This window comes from Myotis brandtii, unplaced genomic scaffold, assembly GCF_000412655.1.
Source record: "Myotis brandtii unplaced genomic scaffold, ASM41265v1 scaffold216, whole genome shotgun sequence".
Classification (NCBI taxonomy): Eukaryota; Metazoa; Chordata; class Mammalia; order Chiroptera; family Vespertilionidae; genus Myotis; species Myotis brandtii.
Genome location: NW_005358092.1, coordinates 4060223 through 4081926, shown reverse-complemented (window position 1 = coordinate 4081926; position 21704 = coordinate 4060223). Strand labels below are relative to the sequence as shown.

At 44.9% G+C, this 21704-nt stretch overlaps 1 protein-coding gene across 1 annotated transcript in view; it reads left to right on the top strand.

The window, feature by feature from the left end:
- Positions 1–21704, top strand: part of B4GALNT3 (beta-1,4-N-acetyl-galactosaminyl transferase 3) — a 105165-nt gene that overhangs the window by 63936 nt on the left and 19525 nt on the right. The window contains exons 4-5 of the mRNA XM_014539402.1: positions 13282–13385; positions 14991–15068. Coding sequence (XP_014394888.1) covers positions 13282–13385; positions 14991–15068 — 182 coding nt within the window. The remainder of the gene's footprint in view (positions 1–13281; positions 13386–14990; positions 15069–21704) is intronic.

Below are 21704 nucleotides of genomic sequence, written 5' to 3'. Positions count from 1 at the left end.
CTCTTTCCTACTGAGTCTAAATTTCTCTCCCTATTCTCAAGTATACTTACGTTTGCTCATTTATTTTATTTTATTTTTAAAATCTTTATTGTTGAAAGTATTACTTATGTCCCCCTTTTTCTCCCATTGATTCCTTCTAGCTCGCTCCCAACCCCTGCCCCAGATTGTTCATTTATTTTAAAAAATGGTTTTTAACTCAGAGAAAAGGATAGTTTTTCCTCCCATGCAGAATGTGAATAGATATATGGCAAAGGAATGTTTAATGTGCTTGTGGATATTTCCATGTATGTTGATTACATATTTAAAAAATATTTTTATTGATTTCAGAGAGGAAAGGAGAGGGAGAGAGAGATAGAAACAATGATGAGAGAGAATCATTGATTGGCTGCATCCTGCAAGCTCTCTACTGGGGATCAAGCCCACAACCAGGACATGTGCCCTGACCAAGAATCAAACCATGATTCCTGGTTCATAGGTTGACATTCAACCACTGAGCCAAGCCAGCCAGGCTGAATATTTTCTAATAAATGTGCTTAGAGCCCGGCCGGTGTGGCCCAGTGGTTGAGTGTTTACTTATGAACCAGGAGGTCATGGTTTGATTCCGGGTCAGGGCACATGCCTGGGTTTCGGGCTCAATCCCTCGTGTGGAGCATACAGAAGGCAGCTGATTCGTGATTTTCTCTCAGCATTGATCTTTCTATCTCTCCCTTCCTCTCTGAAATCAATAAAAAAGGTATTTAAAACATAAAAATAAATAAATGTGCTTAGAGAACAAAATTTAGTAAAAGAAAAACACTATAAAAGGTATTTTAATGCAATAGTCATTTAATGAACATCTTTCATATTTAAAGCTGTGGCTAAGGGGAGTGGCAGAGGTGTGTGTGACACAGTCTCTGCCTCAGATAAGCTCAAAAGCCTTCCTCAACACAATGACCAGTTCTAGACCCAAACTCTCAAATACCAGAGAAACTTCTTCTCTAGGCTGTCTCTTTAGACCACGACCTTGTTTCCACAAGAGGGGCTGTGCTCAGTCCATTTTCCGAACTACAGAATGCTACTTTACCACTCCTGATAACCTGGGAACCACCTCCCACTTTAGCAGGTTATTTGTGGTCTGAACTGAAGCCTGAACCAGAAGAGAGGAGACCTGGGATCCAGTCCTGCTTCTGCCTCTGGCTTGCTCTGGGACCTCAGGCAGTGACTCCAGTGTTCGAGCCTTCAGCTTTCTGATATTGTGCCATGTGGGGGCTTGCTCCCATGGTTTCTGAGCTCTCCCAGACTACAAACAGTTCTGTTTTTTTCTAACCAAGGTTAATTGAATTGATGGAGTGTTACTTTCAAATGCTCTGATAGATGATTATTTCACCTCATCTTTCCAAGACGTGTTTTGATCATTACCTGGAACTCACTTTTCCTGAGGATATTCTAAATAATCAGCTCTCCTGCCTTCCTCATATTCTGTAAAGTCTCTTAAGTATTGTAGAACTGACTCCATGTGTTGGTGTCTTTAATACTCGGCTATATCTGCATTTTATGTGATCCTGCTTTAAAAAAATATAATGACTCTCAGATAAGCCTCACTTTTGTTTTAGGAATAACAGCTACTCAGAGTTGAGCTATTTTGTCATAGAAGCATCAGAAACTTGCCACAGTAAAACTGCCCCTCCCTCCACCTATTCTTCTAATGGAGCTGCAGGAACCTCACCCAGAAACAAGCCCCACCCTTTCAGCATCAAAGAGACACCTGACCCAAGCTAAGGCCGCCCAGACTTCTTTCCTGGGAATTTTGATTCTGAGCAAAGACACACAGAGGTGTTTGGGGCTGAGTCATTGACTGGCTGCTGAGATTCATCACTGATCTGGTTCTTGGCCTTTCTGGGGCCTGGTTGTGAGGTTCTCTCTTTTATTCTGTGAGTTACTCTGTAGTCTTTCTCAAAATTTACCTTTTGTCTAAGTTAGGAAGGAAGAGGGAAGGGAGGGAGGGAGGAAACAAGAGAGGAAGGAAGGCCCATGTGCTAAGTGCAACAAACTATAGTGAAGGACCTGCTTTTCTAGTTTTGGTTTTTAGTTCCCAGCCTGTCACTGACTGACAGGCAATTATTCTACACATTAGGCAGCTTGCAACACATGCCACTGACCATAGGAGTTCAAAAGGTCCAGAATGGTCTGTTATGTTCGGTGAGATGATTCCACTGTTCCATGTTGATGTAGCTGCAATGTCAGATTGCACTAAAAGGTTCTAAATCAGTGATGGCGAACCTTTTGAGCTCAGCGTGTCAGCATTTTGAAAAACCCTAACTTAATTCTGGTGCCATGTCACATATAGAAATTTTTGATATTTGCAACCATAGTAAAACAAAGATTTATATTTTTGATATTTATTTCATATATTTAAATGACATTTAACAAAGAAAAATCAACCAAAAAAATGAGTTCGCGTGTCACCTCTGACATGCGTGTCATAGGTTCGCCATCACTGTTCTAAATGCTTATCTCACTGAGGTCAGGTAACCAACAGTTCGTGGACCACTGTCAGGACTGAGCTGAGTTTCTAGGGGCCCAGGTAACTTAAACCTCTCTCTGAAGCTGGGATATGTGGAAACTTTGACTAGGACATCACTGTCCTTGGGGAAAGCCCTACGCTGGGCTCACTCAGAAGTTCTGCTTTTCCTCTGTACTTATGGGCTGGGATTGCTCCAGCCTGATCTAACCCACTCAGCACTCCTCCTCCTTCCACCCACTGTCCCCCAGACTCCCTGCATTCTCAGTCGAACGTGGTTTGCCACCATGTCTCTACTATGAGGATAGCAGCCTGGCCTGGCCCCCCTTGGCCTTCAGCTCCTGCTTTTATCTTTGGAAGAATGGGTCGAGGTTAGCAGTTTAAAGGGGAGTGCCCTACCAAAAGAAGAGAAAGCAGGGACTGGAACAGATACTTGTGCACACCCATGTTGATAGCTGCATTATTTACAATAGCCAAAAGGTGAAAACTACCCAAGTGACCATTGATGGGTGAATGGGTAAACCAAATGTGGTATATCCATGCAGTGGCATATGGTTCAGCCTTAAAAAGGAAGGAAATTCTGACAGACGCTACCACATGGATGAAACTTGAGGACATTATGCTGTGACATAAGCCAGACACACAAGACCAAATATTGTACTTATCTGGAACTCACTTTTCCTGAGGATATTCTAAATAATCAGCTCTCCTGCCTTCCTCATATTCTGTAAAGTCTCTTATCTAGCAGAGTCAAATGCATAGAGACAATGTAGAATGGTAGTTGCCAAGGCCTCGGGAGAGGAACAGGGAATTAGTATTTAATGGGTATAGTTTCAGTTTGTTCTGGAGATGGATTGTGGTGATGGTTGCACAACAATGTAAATGTACTTATGCCAATGAGCTGAACACTTATAAATGGTAAAGATGGCACAATTTTGTTTATTATATTTTAATACATACACATATACACACATTCATCTAGAAATTAAAAATTTTTTAATTGATTTTAGAGAGAGAGGAAGGTAGAGGAAGAGAGAGCAAGAGTCCTCTAAAGGAAGAGCTTCCTTAGAGGCACCTTTGGGTTGTGACTTTGACATCTGTGCCGTTGTGAGTGCCCACAGGGTGCTGAAGACAGCCTTCAGCTGGTCAACTTTTCAGAATATTAGGGCTAGTGTCTGTCGTTCATTCAGTCTCTGGCCAGAAGACACCTCATTAGTTCTATGATGATAGATATGTCAGGCCCCTCCCAGGACCCTCCTTGTCATTCACTCATTTGTTTATTCCACATGCATCAAGTGCCTGATTTATACAATGGGAATATAAAATCAGGCCAAATAATTTAACCCCTTTCTGAAGCTGGGATGTGTTGAAACTGCTCATTTCAATAGATTTATACAGTGAAAATGTATTAACAAACAAGACCTAGTTCCTGCTAGCACAGTGCTAATTTTCAACTTCTTCCTAGTTTGGGGTCAGAGTTCTCCCCAGACACCCCCGTCCTACAGCCCACTTAACTCTAGTAGCCACAGATGAGCACTGTGCTATGATGCACTGAGCCTTGAGCCGAGAACCAAAGGCCTGGGCTCTAGCCTGGTCTTAACACTGGCTTCCTTGGATATTGGACAAATCTATTAACTGATCTGTGGGTCTCTGTGTCCCCATCAGCAAAATGGAAATAACTCATGGGACCGGGATAAAAGTAAGAGTGAGACTGCCCTTCCTGAGTCTAGTTCAGTTGGTTGGAACATTGTCTGATATGCCAAGGTTGCAGGTTTGATCCCTGGTTAGGGCACATACAAGAATAGGCCAATGAATGCATAAATAGTGGAACAACAGAACGATGCGCTCTCTCTCTCTCTCTCTCTCTCTCTCTCTCAAAAATCAATTAAAAAAATAAAAAAAGAATGAGACCAAGATATGAAAGAGCTCTGATATAAAAACATTAGATGGATGGATCGTGGTGGGATGGTTGACTTAGGAATGGGGGCTAACATACAACTGAGGCCTCTGCCCTTGGTGTGGTCTAACCCTTAGGTTCCATTAAAATGGTATTTTGTGGGGAGGGAAAAAGCAGAGTTCCCAAATTCCATGCCTTTCCTGTCCCATTCATCACCTCTCCTTCCCAAGAACAGGTTATAACAATCTCAACTTGGCTTTGGCAATTCACCTTTAAGGGACCTCACAAATCTAGCAGCTAGCAGCCCTTAAGACCAGACAGTGGATCTCATTTGTTTTCAAGCCTGATGCAGAAAAGAGAAAGGACTCAATAAGATGCTTAAAAGAATGCATTGTTCTAAGAAGAGATATCTTGGGGCGAGAGGGTTGGGAGGCTGTGGCTTCTGGCTTCTGGTCCCAAACCTGGCCCTGTTTTGCCCTGGAAAACTTGCTTGGCTTCAGGGTCCCTAGTTCTTCCGGATTTCCTTGTTATTGTTGTTTCTCCCAACAAACAAATGGGTATGTAAGATACTTGTTAACAAATTTTTAAAAAAAATGAGTCAAGAAAACTGGGTTTGAAAAATTCAGCTCTAGTGAGGTCTTGGGCAGATACATACCCTCCTAACTGCCTGGCCTCAGTTTTCTGATCTGTGAAATGAGAGTAATATAATACCTACCTACTGATTGTTAATGAAGATTAAATGTGATAATGCATGTGAGGTGCTTAGCATACTGCTGGCCTGGGCTAATGCACATGGCACTAACCTGTGAGTGGGTAAAGTAGTTAATGTAGGAGGAGGGCTTTGTAAAGTGGTGTTCTCTGTCCAAGACCCTTTTGGCATTTTACTGTAGTCACCCACAACTTTCATAATTAACATAATTATTATCAAATATTTCCCACTTCTCTCCTCCTGTCTCAGTAGCTGGCTAGGTGCTGCTCTCTTTTCTTTTTTTCAAAGTCACATTCCCCAAACTTTGTCCTTTTCCCCTGTTGGTCTTTTTTCCAGTCTTTGTTCCCCTTCCCCCCTTCTAGTTCCTATTCTTTCTATAACGCCTTTGTCCCTGAATGTCCTCCAAGAAATATAATTATGGAAACCACACCTTTCCCTCAAGTTGGGATGGAACCACCTCCACTAGTTGGGAAGGAGAGTTCCTGGGATCTTGGGCCTCCACTGCTCCTTCCTTCCACTTGGAAGGCAGTAGGAGAAAGAGTATTGGCTTTTGACTAGCTGCTAGGCTATTGTCCCACTACGGCTCCAACCCCTTAGAGCTTCCATGGCAATGTCAATCTTCAGGTGAGTCCTGGTGATATTTCTGCTGAAACACTCCATTGCCATCTTAAAGAGTTAGGATTTTGCTATATTTATGTTGTGTCTCCTGAACTCTTTGGGACCCTGAAGACCAGCTCCCTTATCCCAGAAAATGTTTGCCGAGCATTTTGCCTGAGGTTCCTGTAAGTCTGAAAAATCATCGAGCAATATCACATCATTAGCATCCAGTTAGCCTACTGTCTAATGTGCAGCTGCCTGTTACATAAAGCAGAACTGGCTTCTGTACGCCTTGCATGTGGGCGTGGGTGTGAGTGCCACAGCACACACAGGAGTCCACAGACACATTGGTCCTTTCATTTAACATGATGTCTGCCCTAACTGCACCTAGGGATGGATGGAGCTGAACTTCTCTGTTGGTACCTCTCTATCACAGCAGCTGGCAGAATACTAAGTATACAATGGTGGTAAATAAACGCCTGGTGGTTGATTCATTTATTTAATCTTCCCCAACCTGTTGATTGCTTACTCTTGATTCCAGGAAGGGAAAAGATCGGCCCACATCTTTCTCCATGTTCTGAAGCTTGTCTGTGTCCCAGTCTGGAAAGAATGGAAATGACAAGCCTACTGGTTCCGAAAGATCCTAAAAACACCAGAGTGGTCCTTGCCTAGGTCAACCAGAGATTAAAGCACCTTTTTAGTGGGCTTGGCCCTGTTTTAGAAATCCTGGACCCTGTTACCTCTAGGTTTTTCTGAAACCATCCCATATCTTTAAGGGTCTTCAGTCAGAATTCCCCTTGGAAAGAATGTGGTTGTGGCTGTACTTGTTCTGTCACTTAATAGTAAATGGGGCCTTAGATGTTGTGGGATTTTATTTATTTGTTTTTTGTAACAGATGGTGGTGATGATGACATATCCTGGAGGTGCCTCAGAGCCTGGCCAAACCTTCTGGGGTCTCTACTGATCATTTCTATGACTTAGGGAATGGAAAGTTCCTAGCTGGGTTGTGTACAGACCCTACTTCCCAGAGCAGCTGCAGCAGACTAGAAAGGGCATTTGCCTTCTATCTCCTCTCCTTATCTACCCCCTTAAAGTTTTATACATGAATCTAGAAGTTTGGGTGAGCAGGAAACACTGCCAGTAGGGCCAAAACATGAGCATATACCTGGCATAGCTCTGATGCCCCCTTTGGGCCCCCTTTAGGCAGCATCCATCAGGGCAACAGGTATAGTCCCTGGCGTCTTGCTGACAAGCCTCGACCTGCCGGCAGCCACAACCATTACAGCAGCTCAGGTGCTGGCTTGGCAGGGAGATGGGGAGCAGCAGCAGCTTGGGGGAGGGAGAGGCTGTGGGGAAGAGGTTCATCAGGGGCCTACTCATCTCTCTCTACTCATACAAAGAGGAGTTAGGGAGACTCAGAATTCCATCTCTCTCCTGCTCCTCACTCCTCCTCCCCTCAACACCTGTGCTATGAGGGAGAGTGAGACGGAGCTGACCAAACCATTTAGAATCCTCTGAGCCAACCCCTGCCCACAGACACACAGCTGGATTGTTTACCTCAGGTTGAGAAGGAAGAGGTGCAGAAACTAGGAAGAGGGGAGCAGGCCTATGCTCAGATGTTTCATGTCCAGTTTTCTAGCTGTTTTGGCATAATTAGGTCTCCATACTCCCTTTAGTTTTTCTTTGGCTTTTCAGAGAGTGTTTGTTAATGGCCAAATTGGAGTGTGTGTGTGGCAGATATGGGTGGGTGAGTGGGAGGTAATTACAAAGGGTTGAGAAGGGGCTAGACTGGTGACTAAATGAGTACCTGACACAGATAGTAATGGCAATGATGGTAGAGGTGGACAAAAGTCCTCAAGTATATTCAATAGAAGGTAAAGGAATTAAGGTCACAGGCTTTTGTCCTGAGTTCACATGTACTGGCCTCTCTCAGTACCTTCGTGACTTTCAGCAAGATTTTAACCTCTAAGCCTTGTTTTCATGAAGGGTTGTTGTATTACATAAAATAATCTATCTTTCATTTAATATGAATATAAGTATACATATGCCTGACACATAAATGTTAACTGTTAAGGGTACATCAGTAATAATTTCTCTTGCATCAGGTTCCCTGGGGTGTTAGGGGCTGGAAAGGAAAGGTGAAGCCAACAGACATTGGAGCTTTGGTTTTGCCTTAGAGACTCTCTCCCAGTCCCTGGCTTCCTCCCTGGCTGTCTGTGCCACCTCAGGTTTCTGGTGGGGTCCAGGCCCTGGTGTTTTCTTGCCATAGCATCTTTGTTCTGCTGAGGATGTGTAACTAGCTCTCGCAGTCCCTCCTGTTTTTGTCCTAAGTCTCAGTGTTGGTTCCTGGCATTTGTGGAACTGTGGTCTGGGTGTCATAACCTCTTGTTTCCTGGTCAACCTCCTGTTCTCTTGAGGGACAAGGGCTCCAACTCTGCTCAGCTCCTCCGGATTTCATCACCTTTTTTTCTGTACAGATGCTGGGCTTCTTAGCACATTGTCTACATTCACCTGGATCTTTGTGTCCTTTACACCTGTTGGGCCAGCTCTATAAGGCTCCTCCTTCAACCCCATGTTCCCATGTTCTCATGTTCCCATGGCCTCTTTGCAAGAGGGGAAGGAGCCCTGCCCCACGGCTGGAGATAGAGCTCCAGAAATATAATTTCCATGGCCTCTGCCTCCTGGATGTTACCTCCCCACACACACCTTCTGGATGTTACCACCACCGCCTCTAATGCTTCCACTTCTCTTCCAGGCGTTACTCTTTACACCCCATCCTAGGTTCCTGTGTTAGTAAATGGCAACTCCAGCCTTTCAACTGCCAAGGTCAGAAATCTTTGAATCATTCTCAGTTCCTCTCCCCATATCCGATGCATCAGCAAGTCCGTCAGCTATACTTTCAAAATCCAAAATCTGCCTGAGCAGCAAGGGGCTTCCTTTCTTCCTGGTACGAATGTCCCGCTTGACCACATGACATATCAACCAGAGAATCAAACCAGAAGTCAAGAGAAATGAATGCAAGTTTCAGATCTGCAACACTGGGACTAAGAATAAAATGATAACTTGCAGTGTGTTAAGTGTTTTTTTTGTTCCAGGCACTAAGTCCTTTACATGGGTTATCTTACTCTGTGACCTTGGACTGATGGCTTCACCTCTCTGTTTCTTTATCTCTAACATGGAGATGACAGTGTGAAGCTGTAGTGAAATAATGTATGTGAGAGTGTTTGAAAAAAAGTACCAAGAGATATATGTAGACCCAAAACGATCATCTTCAGGCCTTTGAAGAGTCCATATTACACAGAGGAGGAATGATGGCAAAGTTCCGGCTGATGGTGAATTTGATAGCCCAGTTTTGTGAAGGCAGAATGTGAGGCCCATGGTGCTGCTTTATCTGTCACCTGAGCTCGGGGTGTCTGTCTTCTGGCACAAATGTGACACCTGTTGTAGGAGAAATAGGCCTTGGCAGCTGGCACTCTGGGAGGAGAGGTCTGGCCAGGAGCAGGAGGAGTTCACTTACTAGAAGGCAAGTGACAAGCGTCAATAGTTAAATCAGCACATTCTTTAGCTCCATGTTCCCCAAGGGGACTAAGCAATGCCTGGGTATCCACTAGCTGGGTTAATACAGAGGAAAAGGCAGGGGAAAAGGACCTACCAAATGCCCAGCCCAGGGCCTCACACTTAATAGGCACTTGGTGAATATTAAGTGTGTGTGTGTGGGGGGGGGGCGGGGATGGCTAGGGGGACAGAGGGATGTGGGATGGGAGAACAGAAAGCAGTACCCATGAAACACAGGAAGTGTTATCTTGCTCTACCACTGAGTCACTGCTGGCCCACAGTCCACTTACTTCTCTGGTCAATAAGCACAGAGAAAAGAGAGTGAGAGAGCTACTGGCCATTTGCAGTTTATAGAATTTTTTTTTTTTTTTAGATCTTTTTACTGATTTTTAGAGGGAGAATAAGGGAGAGGGAGAGAAAAATTGATGTGAGAGTGAAACATCAATCGGCTGCCTCCTGTACACAATCCAACCAGGGATCAAGCCCACAACCCAGGTATCTGCCCTAACCAGAATCAAACCGGCAACCTTTTGGTGTACAGGACGATGCCCAAACAACTGAGCCACACTGGCCAGAACTGAAGTTTATAGAATTTCAAATGGGCTAGAACTCACATCTCCTGACTCCCAAGTCCAAAACCCCAAAGTCAGAAATTGTCAGGGGAAAGGAATGCTTACTGCGTACTTACTGAGTGCACACTAGGTCTGACATGCATAATTTAGTCCTCACTGGTGCTATGAGGCAGGTGTTTTTATCCCACCATCCAGATGAAGAAACTAAGGTCAAAGTGGTTAAATTACTTGTTCAAGTAGTCACTGTTTCTAAGTGGTGGGTGTACAATTTGACCTTTCTGACTCCAAAGCCTTGCTTGTCTTTCTCCTATATTGTGACGTTTGCAAAGGGAATTTCCTACTCCTTCAATTACTGAAGGCTGGCCTGTGGACTTAGCACGTATTTCAAAGCCATTCAGACTCACCTGTGACCCAGGGGCAGGGCATGGTTAGGATCACTTCCACTCCCCACAGTGGGTTTTCCTTGTTCACTGAGAGAGCCACTGCGTACCTTCTTTTAAAGCAGCGGTTCTCAATCTGTGGGTCGCGACTCCTTTGGGGGTCGAATGACCCTTTCACAGGGGTCGCCTAAGACCATCAGAAAACACATATATAATTACATATTGTTTTTGTGATTAATCACTATGCTTTAATTATGTTCAATTTGTAACAATGAAAATACATCCTGCATATCAGATATTTACATTACGATTCATAACAGTAGCAAAATTACAGTTATGAAGTAGCAATAAAAATAATGTTATGGTTGGGGGTCACCACAACATGAGGAACTGTATTAAAGGGTCGCGGCATTAGGAAGGTTGAGAACCACTGTTTTAAAGAGAAATAGAGCTGGACAGTAGTTAAAGGTGATAAAGAGAGATTTTTGTTCAGTACTATCACAATATGGGAGAGAGACTTCGGTGTAGAACTGAGCTCAATTCTGAATATGGCAAAGACAACTGGGGATTAATAGTCAAGAAACAGAGTGGGTCAGTGCATGAAAAATTACTAAAAAGAGACATTAAGGGTATGGGGATTCTTGCTAAAAAGATTTAACAGGATTCTTCCTAAAAACGGCTAGGCAGGCCAATACAGGGCCCAAAGATGAGGCCTAGTCTACAAGAGGGCTCAGAAGAGCCTAAGATATGGTCAAGGAGAGTCTTTGTCAATGCCCAGTGAATGCCAGAAGACATGCTGAAGACCAAGTGGTAGTTCATTGACCTTAGGATAAGTTGTCTCACTTTTGGTGTGACTTTTGAGAGTCAAAAGAATTTGATTGGAATTTAAAACTAATTATGAGAAAGAATGCATCTGAGACCTATAACTCCCACTGATAGGACAAAAAGCATTTTTATTTTTATTTCCTCACAACTTTATCTGAAGTAGATGGTTTTTAGTCATAAGTGCAAAGTCAAGGAAGAGATGACCCAGTCATTCAGAGACAGAAGCAAGCAGGGCCTGCCCTCTCCCTCCCACAGGGTGACTTATTTTTCACCGAGCCACCTGAGCCCCCAGCCACTAGCCAGCAGCTCCCTGGGCTTGCGAAAGGATGGGCTTTTACATGAGATGTGGCTGAGTTGGGATGAGCAGATGGACAAACAGCTTTCCCCTGAGCTCATCTAGAAATGCAGGGTGTAAATCTAGGCGCATTTGTTATCTTTCTGCCTCACTCCCATATCCTCACCTCACTTCAGTGGCCCCAGAATCCTGCTTCCCCAGAACATCCCCTACATGAACTAATCTGACCTGCTATTTCTGACTGCCAGCTGGCCAGCCATGGAAACAGGAGAGACCTTGATAACAGGCAGAGGGATAAATCTGCACGAGTTCCTATAAACATAACATGCGCAGAGGTTTGATGTCTGTGTAGAAACCCAAAGGCGCAGATCCTCAGCTGAGGCCTCTGTCCCCAGAACTCCTCAAAGTCTGTGCCAAAAAGTCCCACAGGAGCAAATGTAGGCGGAATGAGAAAACTCTGGCTTATGAGACAGAGAGGCTCTCTGTTCTGATTCTGGCTTTGAAACAACTAACTCTGTGACTTTAAACTCTGAGCTTTTCTTTCCCCATCTGTAAAATGGGAGTAATCAGACCTGGTCTACTTCATAGATTCTCATAAGGCTCGAGTGCCTATAAGGTGCTTAGTAAACACTAAAGGGGCACGCAAAACTGTAAGAAAAGCACCCACACACCCTTATAATCTATCTCCTCCTAGAGTCAGCTACATAAACACTCATGCAAAACACTGATGTCCACCTTCTGTGGGCCCATATTTGTGGGTTGTGCTCTTTCCTCTGTCTGGTTGACTGTCTCTCTCCTGGTGCCGCAAAGGGGTTCCTGGGACACTTCTGCTTTCGGCCTGCTATTGGCTCCCAGGGATCAGAGATGTCGGTCTAACTCCTGTGTGCTGTATCCACTGTACTATCATGGTAGTGTCTTGATGGAGCTGTTGGAAGGAAAGCAGAAGCTCATTGAAAATCCATCTGAACACTTGGGTTCTAGTCTTAGCCTTGTCACTATATATTAAGTGAGCCCAGATAAGCCATTTGACCAGCCACGGTCCCATTTTCCTTACCTGGAGATGACTACATGATCCTGAAAGCCCCTCTAGCCCTTGATAGTCTATGATTCTGATTATGGCTAACAGTGACTTGGTTCCAAATATTCAAAGTCTAACATCCATGCCCAAGCCATCTCCTTGACACGCAGTAAGCTCTGACCCCCTGTGAATAGCAGTGTGACCACTGAATTCTGATTTCTCCCCACCCTCACCCTCAGTGCAGCTCCTTGCCTCTTTGCTTGGTTGTGAATGCAAGCGGTTTCCTGTACCCTCTCACTTTCATCATAGTTTGGCTTTTAGCCTTCCCAGATGTGTGTAAGCCAGCCAGTTCTAGAGCTGTCAGGGTGCAGGCATCAGTAGTCACACAGCCCCCAGATCAATCCAGGAATATCTAGGCCTCGAATCTTATAAATGTGTTTGACACACACCAAGTCCCAGGCCCACCCTTACCTGCCTCCCCCAGATCTGGATGGAATGCTGTGCAGTTGTGGGGTGGGGCTCCCCAACTAGATACCATACTGTTTCCCTGGGCTTGAAGGAAAAAGACTGAGCTGGAAAGGGAACTCATGTAGGGAAAAGCATAGTTCCACTGCCTTTCACAACCATTTCTCCACGGCAGCCTTGGGAGAAATCTGCCTCCAGTGGAAATTGGGGAAGAATCAGCCTGTACCGGGTTACCAGTGGGAGGACAATGCTCCATTTCCACCTGATTTGTGGAAGATAGCAAATCCTAATGGGCTACCAGCTCATTTCCTCTCTCTCTGCCCACCTGACCTTGGCCAACATTGTAATTTTCTCCCAACACCACCATTCACACTTCATACCCACCATATGAAGAGGGGTGAGGAGCAGCAGATTTATGAGGTCTTCAAGTGATGTTGACCTTGTTCCTCTCTTCTTTCCCTTCCACAGGGTATGGCAGCTGGAGAGAACTGGCCAAGGCTCTAGCCAGCAGGAACATTCCAGCTGTGGATCCAAATCTTCAGTTCTACCATCCCCAGAGGCAAGGCCTCCAGGTATGTGGCAGGGCCAGCCCATTTTCCCTGCCAGTGGATTAACATGGGACCTGGCTGCCCCTGCCCTTGTAGCCTTAAGGGAAACGGCTTTTCTGTGGTAAGAGAGGCAGAGGAGAAAGAGTCCCGGGGATGGCAGCCTGACCTCAGAGGAGGAGCTTTGGTTTTGCCTTAGAGACTCCCTCCCAGTCCCTGGCTTCCTCCCTGGCTGTCTGTGCCACCTCAGGTTTCTGGTGGGGTCCAGGCCCTGGTGTTTTCTTGCCATAGCATCTTTGTTCTGCTGAGGTCTTCAAGTGATGTTGACCTTGTTCCTCTCTTCTTTCCCTTCCACAGGGTATGGCAGGGAAATATACCTCCTTACAGTTTCATCAATGTATCTCCCGTGGTTCTTTTACTTTCCTGCATTTTTTCAGTCTTCCCATATGGAAAGAAACTTTTTCTAATTAGATCAGGCTCTCACCCACACCCACACCCACACGCACACCCACACCCACACCTGAGGGAAAAAAAAAACACTCAAGCAATGAGGCAAGGAGCTGCACTGAGGGTGAGGGTGGGGAGAAATCAGAATTCAGTGGTCACACTGCTATTCACGCACACCCACACCCACACCTGAGGAAAAAAACACACACTCCAAGACATCCTCCCCACTTCCACAGGATAATTGCTGTGTGTCCTTAGAGAGTCAGTTTACCTCTGTGGGCATCAATATTCTCACCTCTAACCAGTGTGAGCAACCTTTTCCTAGCTGGGTGGGTAGAGATGTGCGTCCTGTCCCCCTCAAAGCCTTCATCACATAGTTCAAGGTGCCCATGTCTGACCCTCCAGGTATGTGGCCGCCATCTCCAGCAGCAACGAGGGCTTGAGGCGGGACCAGCATGTCCTGCCTTTTGCCAGCCTGAAGACTGGGCTGGTACTTTAGTTACAATTCCAGATCTTTACTTCTAAGAGTCAGAGGTGATGCGATAGACAGACACCCCCTCCCCTGCAAATAGCTGGGGGACAGATCTGTAATGGAGCATTTTTCCTGTAGTGTTTCTTGGACCAACAGTTCCTAGTGAGGAAAGAGCAGCATTAGGTTTGGGGGTGAAGGGGAGGGAGATTAGGGAAATTGCAATTCAATTTAGCCTAGAGCCCAGAGGTTGAGTCTAGAACAGATATGGATCCTGAAGACTGGGCCAGAACCAAACTGAACCTGTGGACTTGCACAGTAGGGAACAGTTGGGATGTCCCCAAGGGGCTCCCACTTGTTTGGACAAATGAGTGAGAAATCCGGACAGAGTCCTGGGGGATACACAGGAAGGGAGGCAAGGTCTTGCCCTCTGGAGAGCCTGATCTAATTAGAAAAAGTTTCTTTCCATATGGGAAGACTGAAAAAATGCAGGAAAGTAAAAGGACCTCGGGAGATACATTGATGAAACTGTGAGGAGGTATATTCCTGAGGGATATAGTGTGAATGATAAATGGAGTGTCCCTTAAGTGGATAAGCTTCCTGGGGCCAGGGCTGTGTCTCCTGACCTCTACTTCCCCAGGGGCACTTTCAAGGGGCCCCAAATCCTGTTCTCACCCCAATATTCCCACCAAGTTCATTCTTCACTCTTCTGCCAGGACCAAGACTTTGAGCGAGGTGGGAGCAGTAACAGCAGCTACCTGCAGTGGAATAAAGCTGTCCCCTGGCTCTCAGAGGTAAGGGCTGTCCCTGTTCTTTGAGAGGGTTATCGCTTTTACAGATAATTCTGGAGACCACAGAAACATTTTTTTTCCAGTGGTTATTGTTAAAAATTTTTACCTGACACCCACACCCACACCTACACCCACACGCACACCCACACCCACACCCACACCCACACCCACACGCACACCCGCACCCGCACCCGCACCCGCACCCACACCCACACGCACACCCGCACCCGCACCCACACCCACACCTACACCCACACCTACACCCACACCTACACCCGCACGCACACCCACACCCACACCCACACGCACACCCGCACCCGCACCCGCACCTGCACCCACACCCACACCTGAGGAAAAAAAAGTTTTTTTACCTAATTTTGGGGAAAAAAAGATTCCAGGCTTATTCGATTTTCTTGATTTAGAGGAGAACTAACATTTGCTATGAGCCTACTATGTGCCAGGCTTTGTGTATCATTTCATTTCAGCTTTAATACCCTGTAAAATAGTATCTCTATCCTCATTTTATAGGCAAGAAAAACAAGGCTCAGGGAAGCCACGATTTCCATGTCCCCGCCAATTCCCCATATTAAAGATAGGCTTTCCAAACTGTCTTTCTTGAACCATTAAGCCCCATAAGATATTCCAGGAAGAAAGGAGTTCATTGTTAAATAAGGTTTAAAAGCTATATATTGCATCCACTTCTTGGAAATACACATTAGCACATGAAAGTTTCTGAGAAGTTCTGTAATAATCTGTTTAACTTGGTTTAGCTCAGCATGTACCAAACTCATTTGCCTCCTGAATTGCTTTTTCCCACGGAACAGCTATTAATAATCTATGAAGCCAGTTTTTTAAGGAACATACACTATGAAAACAGTGTTTTAAGGAATATATGTTGTTTCAGAAAATTTTTACAGGAAGCAGTTAAGCGTGTGAATAAAAAAAGTTGTTATAACCATCATGATACCTTTTATTTACATAGGATTTGAGATTTTTTTCTTTGGTCAAGAAACTGGAGCTCAGAGAGGTTAATTAACATGCTTAAGATTACCTTGAGTAAACACTTATGCCAAGGCTCTATAGTACCATGGTGCTTTGGGGTGAATATTGTAAATTTGGGTTTCATATTTTACAACTTGTCCACATAGATTACTTTTCTGGGCTGGGTGGTACTGGCTAGCCCATTGTTTTTATCCGTACTCATCACAAATTGATCTCTTCAGCCTGGTGATTTTATTTCCAATCTACCCATTTGCTGTGGGGCAGGAGTGAAGGAGGCAGTATCATGCTAAATGTGACATTAGGAGTAGGTTATTCATCCCGAGAAACTGCCTGTTTAAAGCCCCGAGAGAGGATGGATTACAACACTGGTACACTTACACTAGGTGACATCATCAGGTAATTATGCCCCACCCCAACTAGAGATAGTATTTTGAAAAGAAGGTGCCTTAGAGACTATTGGTCCAGTGATCCAGCCTTGTCTCCTTTGAACACAGTTTGGATCTTTTTTTTTTTAATATATATATTTTTTTATTTCAGAGAGGCAGGAAGAGGGAGAGAGAGATAGAAACATAAATGGTGAGAGAGAATCATTGAGGCCGAAACCCAGGCATGTGCCCTGACTGGGAATCAAACCATGACCTCCTGGTTCATAGGTCAATGCTCAACCACTGAGCCACTGTGGCCAGGCTGGATTTTTAAAGATATTTTATTCTTTTTTCAGATGTTTATTGACTACTGTATTTCTTCTCTTTGGATTGCATATTTGTATCTCTTGCCCATTTTTCATTGGGTTATTTTCTGTCCATAAATTAGCTATATAAATAATAAGTTACATAAAGTATTTATAAATTAGTTTACCAATTAGTGATATAAACTATTTGTCACATGCTATAAATGTTTTGGCAGTTTATTTATTGTGACCAGAATATTTTTCTTTTCTTTTTGGATCATTATTCTTCTTTTCTTAAAAACAATTTTATTTATAATGTCAGATATTTTGTTTGTAATCTATTCTTTTTCTTTATTTTAGAGAGGAAGGGAGAGGGATAGAGAGATAGACACATCAATGAGCGAGAAACATCGATCAGTTATCTTCTGCACACCCCCTACTGGGGATTGAACCACAACCCAGGCATGATCGAACCCGTGACTTCTTGGTTCATGGGTTGATGATCAACCATTGAGCCACATGGGCCAGGCTGGATAATTTTTCTTGATGAACTATTTTGAAAAATTATAATTACTCACCAGCTGGTGTGGCTCAGTGGTTGAGGGTTGACCTGTGAACCAGGAGGTTGCTGGTCTAATTCTCGGTCAGGGGACATACCAGAGTTTTGGGCTCAGATCCCCAGGGCGGGTGTACAAGAGTCAGCCAATCAGTGATTCTCTTATTGATGTTTCTATCTTTCTCTCCCTCTCCCTTCCTCTCTGAAATTAATACAAATATATTTTTTAAAAAAGAAAGATTATAACCACATAACATTCTGCATTTATTAATCATTAACGTTTCCACTTTTTTTTGCCCATCAAGAATAGAGATATACAGGGTGTCCCCCAAAAATGTATACACGCTTAAACAACTGATAGCTTAATTTTGAAAATGAAATGTATTTTAATAAACACTGCCTTTATAATTATTCAAAGTGTGTATACATTTTTTGGGGACATCCTACATATAAAATGGCAATAGTGAACAATAGTAAATAGTGATTAATATAAAATTAACTTTTTAAAGAATAGTTGATCTTTTAGTAAGAATATATGGCCTTTTGATTGTAAATACCTGATTTCCTTTTTTTTTTTTTTAATACTCACCCAAGGGTATGTTTTTACTGACTTTAGAGAGAGAGAAGTTAGTGAGAGAGAAATAGTGATTGATTGCCTCCTGTATGCACCTCAACGGGGGATTGAATCCACAACCTAGGTATGTGCTCTGACCAGGAATCAAACCTACAACCTTTTGATGTACAGGACAGTGCTCCAATCAGCTGAGCCACCTGGCTGTGGCTGACTTTGTGTTTTGTTTTTTTTAATAATATGGAAAGTAGCTTACAAAATCCCCATTACAGTCTTCAGAGATCTTTGGGGAGTCACTGATCCAATCTTCTTATTTTACTAACAAGGAAAATAAGGGCCTGAAAGGTTAAATAACTAACATATGAAGGCACATATATTCCAACTCTCTTCCAGCCCATCAAAGGGACCTCTTCTTTTCTTCCCATCCCCTTACCTGTCTCTTGTCTTGACATATAGTTTCAGCAAGGAGTGCTCAGGTTAATGATATGTCATTTATTGAACAAGTACTAGGTGCCAGGAGCTGTTAGGTAATGAGAGGGGTTAACTCACTTACTCACTCAAGGTGGCATAGCTAGTACATAGCCCTGCTCTGGTGGAAGCAAGGAAGAATATAAGAAGGCTGACAGTCTCTTTGACTGTCTCCCTGCCCCAGACATTGGCCACTCAGTCTCTGAGGCCAAGAGTCACTCTCGAAAGCAGAATAGTCTTGGACATTCTACTTGGTGTGTCAGAGAGACGCCATCAGAATGGATGGCCGGGGAGGCTGGCCTTCATGGGGTAACTGCCCTCAAAAATTTATTCCTGTCAACCCAAATCATAAATACTAATTAGTAAACCCACTAATTAAACCTCAATGCCAGTTTATTCATTTACCAGTCAATATATGGGTCCTTTGACCGAAACACTGTCTGCTATTCAGGATACTTCCTCTGGAAAACTAAGAGAGTTATAAGAAAGAAATTTGGTGAACACAAAATCAGATCAAAGCAAGTCAGAATTTTCGTGGGCCATATCATGTGGGCTTTGGTGAGGCAGCATCCCTTAGGAGAGGGTTGGGATGTAGATTCCTTCTCAGGCTCTCCTTTTTTTGGGGTGTGTGGTGGTGGTGGTTTATAGTTTTATTGAGATATAATTTATATACAATATTAGAGGCCTGGTGCACGAATTCGTGCATGGGTGGGGTTGGGCCGGCCTGCCCTGATCGGGCGATCCAGCCAAGCGGCTAGGGGGAGGGGCCGTGGGTGGTTGGTGGGCCAGCCCCGCCCCCTGGTCAAATTCCTGGTTGAACTCCCAGTTGAACTCCTGGTCGAGGGGACAATTTGCATATTAGCCTTTTATTATATAGGATAATTCACCCATTTAAAAACACTAATCTACTTTCTGTCTCTCTAGAGTTGCCTGTTCTGGACATTTCATGTAAATGCAGTCATTTAACATGTGGCTATTTGTATCTGACTTCTTTCACTGAGCATCACGTTTTCAAGGCTCATCATGGTGTAGCATGTATCAGTACTTCCATTTCTTCTTTTTTTTTTTAAAATATATTTTATTGATTTTTTACAGAGAGGAAGGGAGAGGGATAGAGAGTCAGAAACATCGATGAGAGAGAAACATTGATCAGCTGCCTCCTGCACACTCCCCACTGGGGACGTGCCCGCAACCAAGGTACATGCCCCTGACCGGAATCGAACCTGGGACCCTTGAGTCCGCAGGCCGATGCTCTATCCACTGAGCCAAACCAGTTATAGGGCCATTTCTTCTTATTGCTGAATAATATTCTATGTACCACATTTTTTGAATCCATTCCTTGATACATGGATATTTGGGTTGTTTCTGCTTTTTGGTTATCATGACTAATGCTGCTGTGAATGTTTGTGTACAAGTTTTTGTGTGGATCAACCTTTCCTGTTTTCAGAGCCCAGAAACACCATCATCGTACCAAGTGATACAAGTGGCATCTCCGTTTGTTTACAAATCATCTCTTCAGATGGAGAATCTTACCTATTAGGATTTCACCAAATGGGCCTTTGGTCCTTTCCTCAAAATCCAGAGCTACCTCTTACCTTCATGGAGTATGGAGCTCTTAATTTCAAGGCAGAGTTCCCTCAAAGGACAGGTGTAAACAGGGAATCAAGAGTAGAAACTCGGAACAGGAGTCTGGTATATAGGAACCAGTGACCTCGTTGTCCTGTTGTGTTGGGGTCATGTGGTCCAGCCTCTGTGCTTCTCCTGGGCGAGGCCTCATTGCCCCATGAGGTGAGCCAGCAGCCAGCTGTGCTGGTTGTGTGAGTGTGAATCTGACTGAGCAGCAATGCGGCCAGTGGAGGGCCAGTGAGTGAGGCTCACATCCTGTGATGGGCTTCTGACCTCTCCTGGAGGTAGAGCTGACGCTCCTGCCTTCCTGCCCTCTGCACCCCACACCTCTGCATACCACACCTTTTTTGAGGACCACATCTCTTTTTATCTTTAACTGGCACAAAGCAGTCACTCAGTGCTTATAGAATAAATGAGGGAACATGTGGTTCTGGGCTTAACTTCTCCAAAATAATTGAGATGTGCAGGAAACACAGAGGAGGGAAAAGGCCTCGGGGAGAAGGATTTGAGAAGAGCCTTGAAGGATGAGCTGCAGTTTGCAGGTCAGGAGGAAAGGAAAGGGCCTTCCAACCAGGAAATAGTATTTGCAAGGCATGGAGAGGTAAAGGAGTTTGCTGTGGGTGGAGTGTGGATGTGTGACAGAGAGTGGTGTGAGGTGAGGCTGGGAAAGTAGGTCAGTCGTGCCAGGGTGAGGTTTGTTCTGAAGCCTTCTGGGAACATCCAGAGCAGCAATTCTGCAGGCAGGGGGAAGAATTATGGAGGGGAGGAGCTTCGATCCAGTTGGAGGCTCTGCTGCAGGCCTGGCAAGCCCAGTGAGGCCTGGTAGGCCCAGTGAGGCCTGGTAGAGGCAGCTTCCTGGGGGTGGAAGACAGTGGACTTTCCTGTGGAAGGACCCATCAGGCTGGCCTCACCCTTTTCCTCCCACACTCGAAGACATCCTCCCCACTTCCACAGGATAATTGCTGTGTGTCCTTAGAGAGTCAGTTTACCTCTGTGGGCATCAATATTCTCACCTCTAAAATGAGAGGGTTCCAACAGATACTTTCTCCGCTACTTGTAACTGGGAACTTCCATATCCTTCATTGGCTGTGGATGTGCTCTGGCAACGGGAGTACCCACGGCCCTTCCCTGGGTCTTAGCCACTGCTAAACAGTGGAAAGTGGGCAAGTGGCAGTGCTGATGAGCTGGAGTCCCACATCCCTGCCAGATACAAAGTCTGCAAAGCTTGGAGGGACACAAATCCTGGTGGGGTTGCAATGCTGAGCCTGGGAAAGAAGGTGGTGCCCGCTGGTTCCTAAGAGACTCCCCACCTACAGCCTGAGGGTGGGTGAAGCCTGATTTGAGGACTAGCTTAATGCTGAGTGAGGCCTAGACCTCCAAGGAGATGGAGGTCCTCTTTCTGCACTCACTCCCGCCCTGCCTGTAGTTTCCTGCAGCACCTCAGGCGAGGCCATGAGAGGGCGGTGGGAGGCAGCAAGCCCTGCTCTTCCCTCCTTCTCTCCTTCCCTCCTTCCCCTGCTCAGACCCACTGTGGCCTCTGGCCTCCTGGCTGAACACAGAGACTTCTCCAGTGGCATGCCCTGCCTCCGCATCTTGTTGTGGATCTGAGCACACTGCCCTGAAAGTCCTAGGAAGGGGCAGCGAGGAGGCCATTGGCAGAAGACACTGAGTCTTGTAAATGGGACTTAAGGAATTTCTCCAGAAGGAGCACAATGTACCCATTCTTTCCTTCCAAGAAGCCTGAAC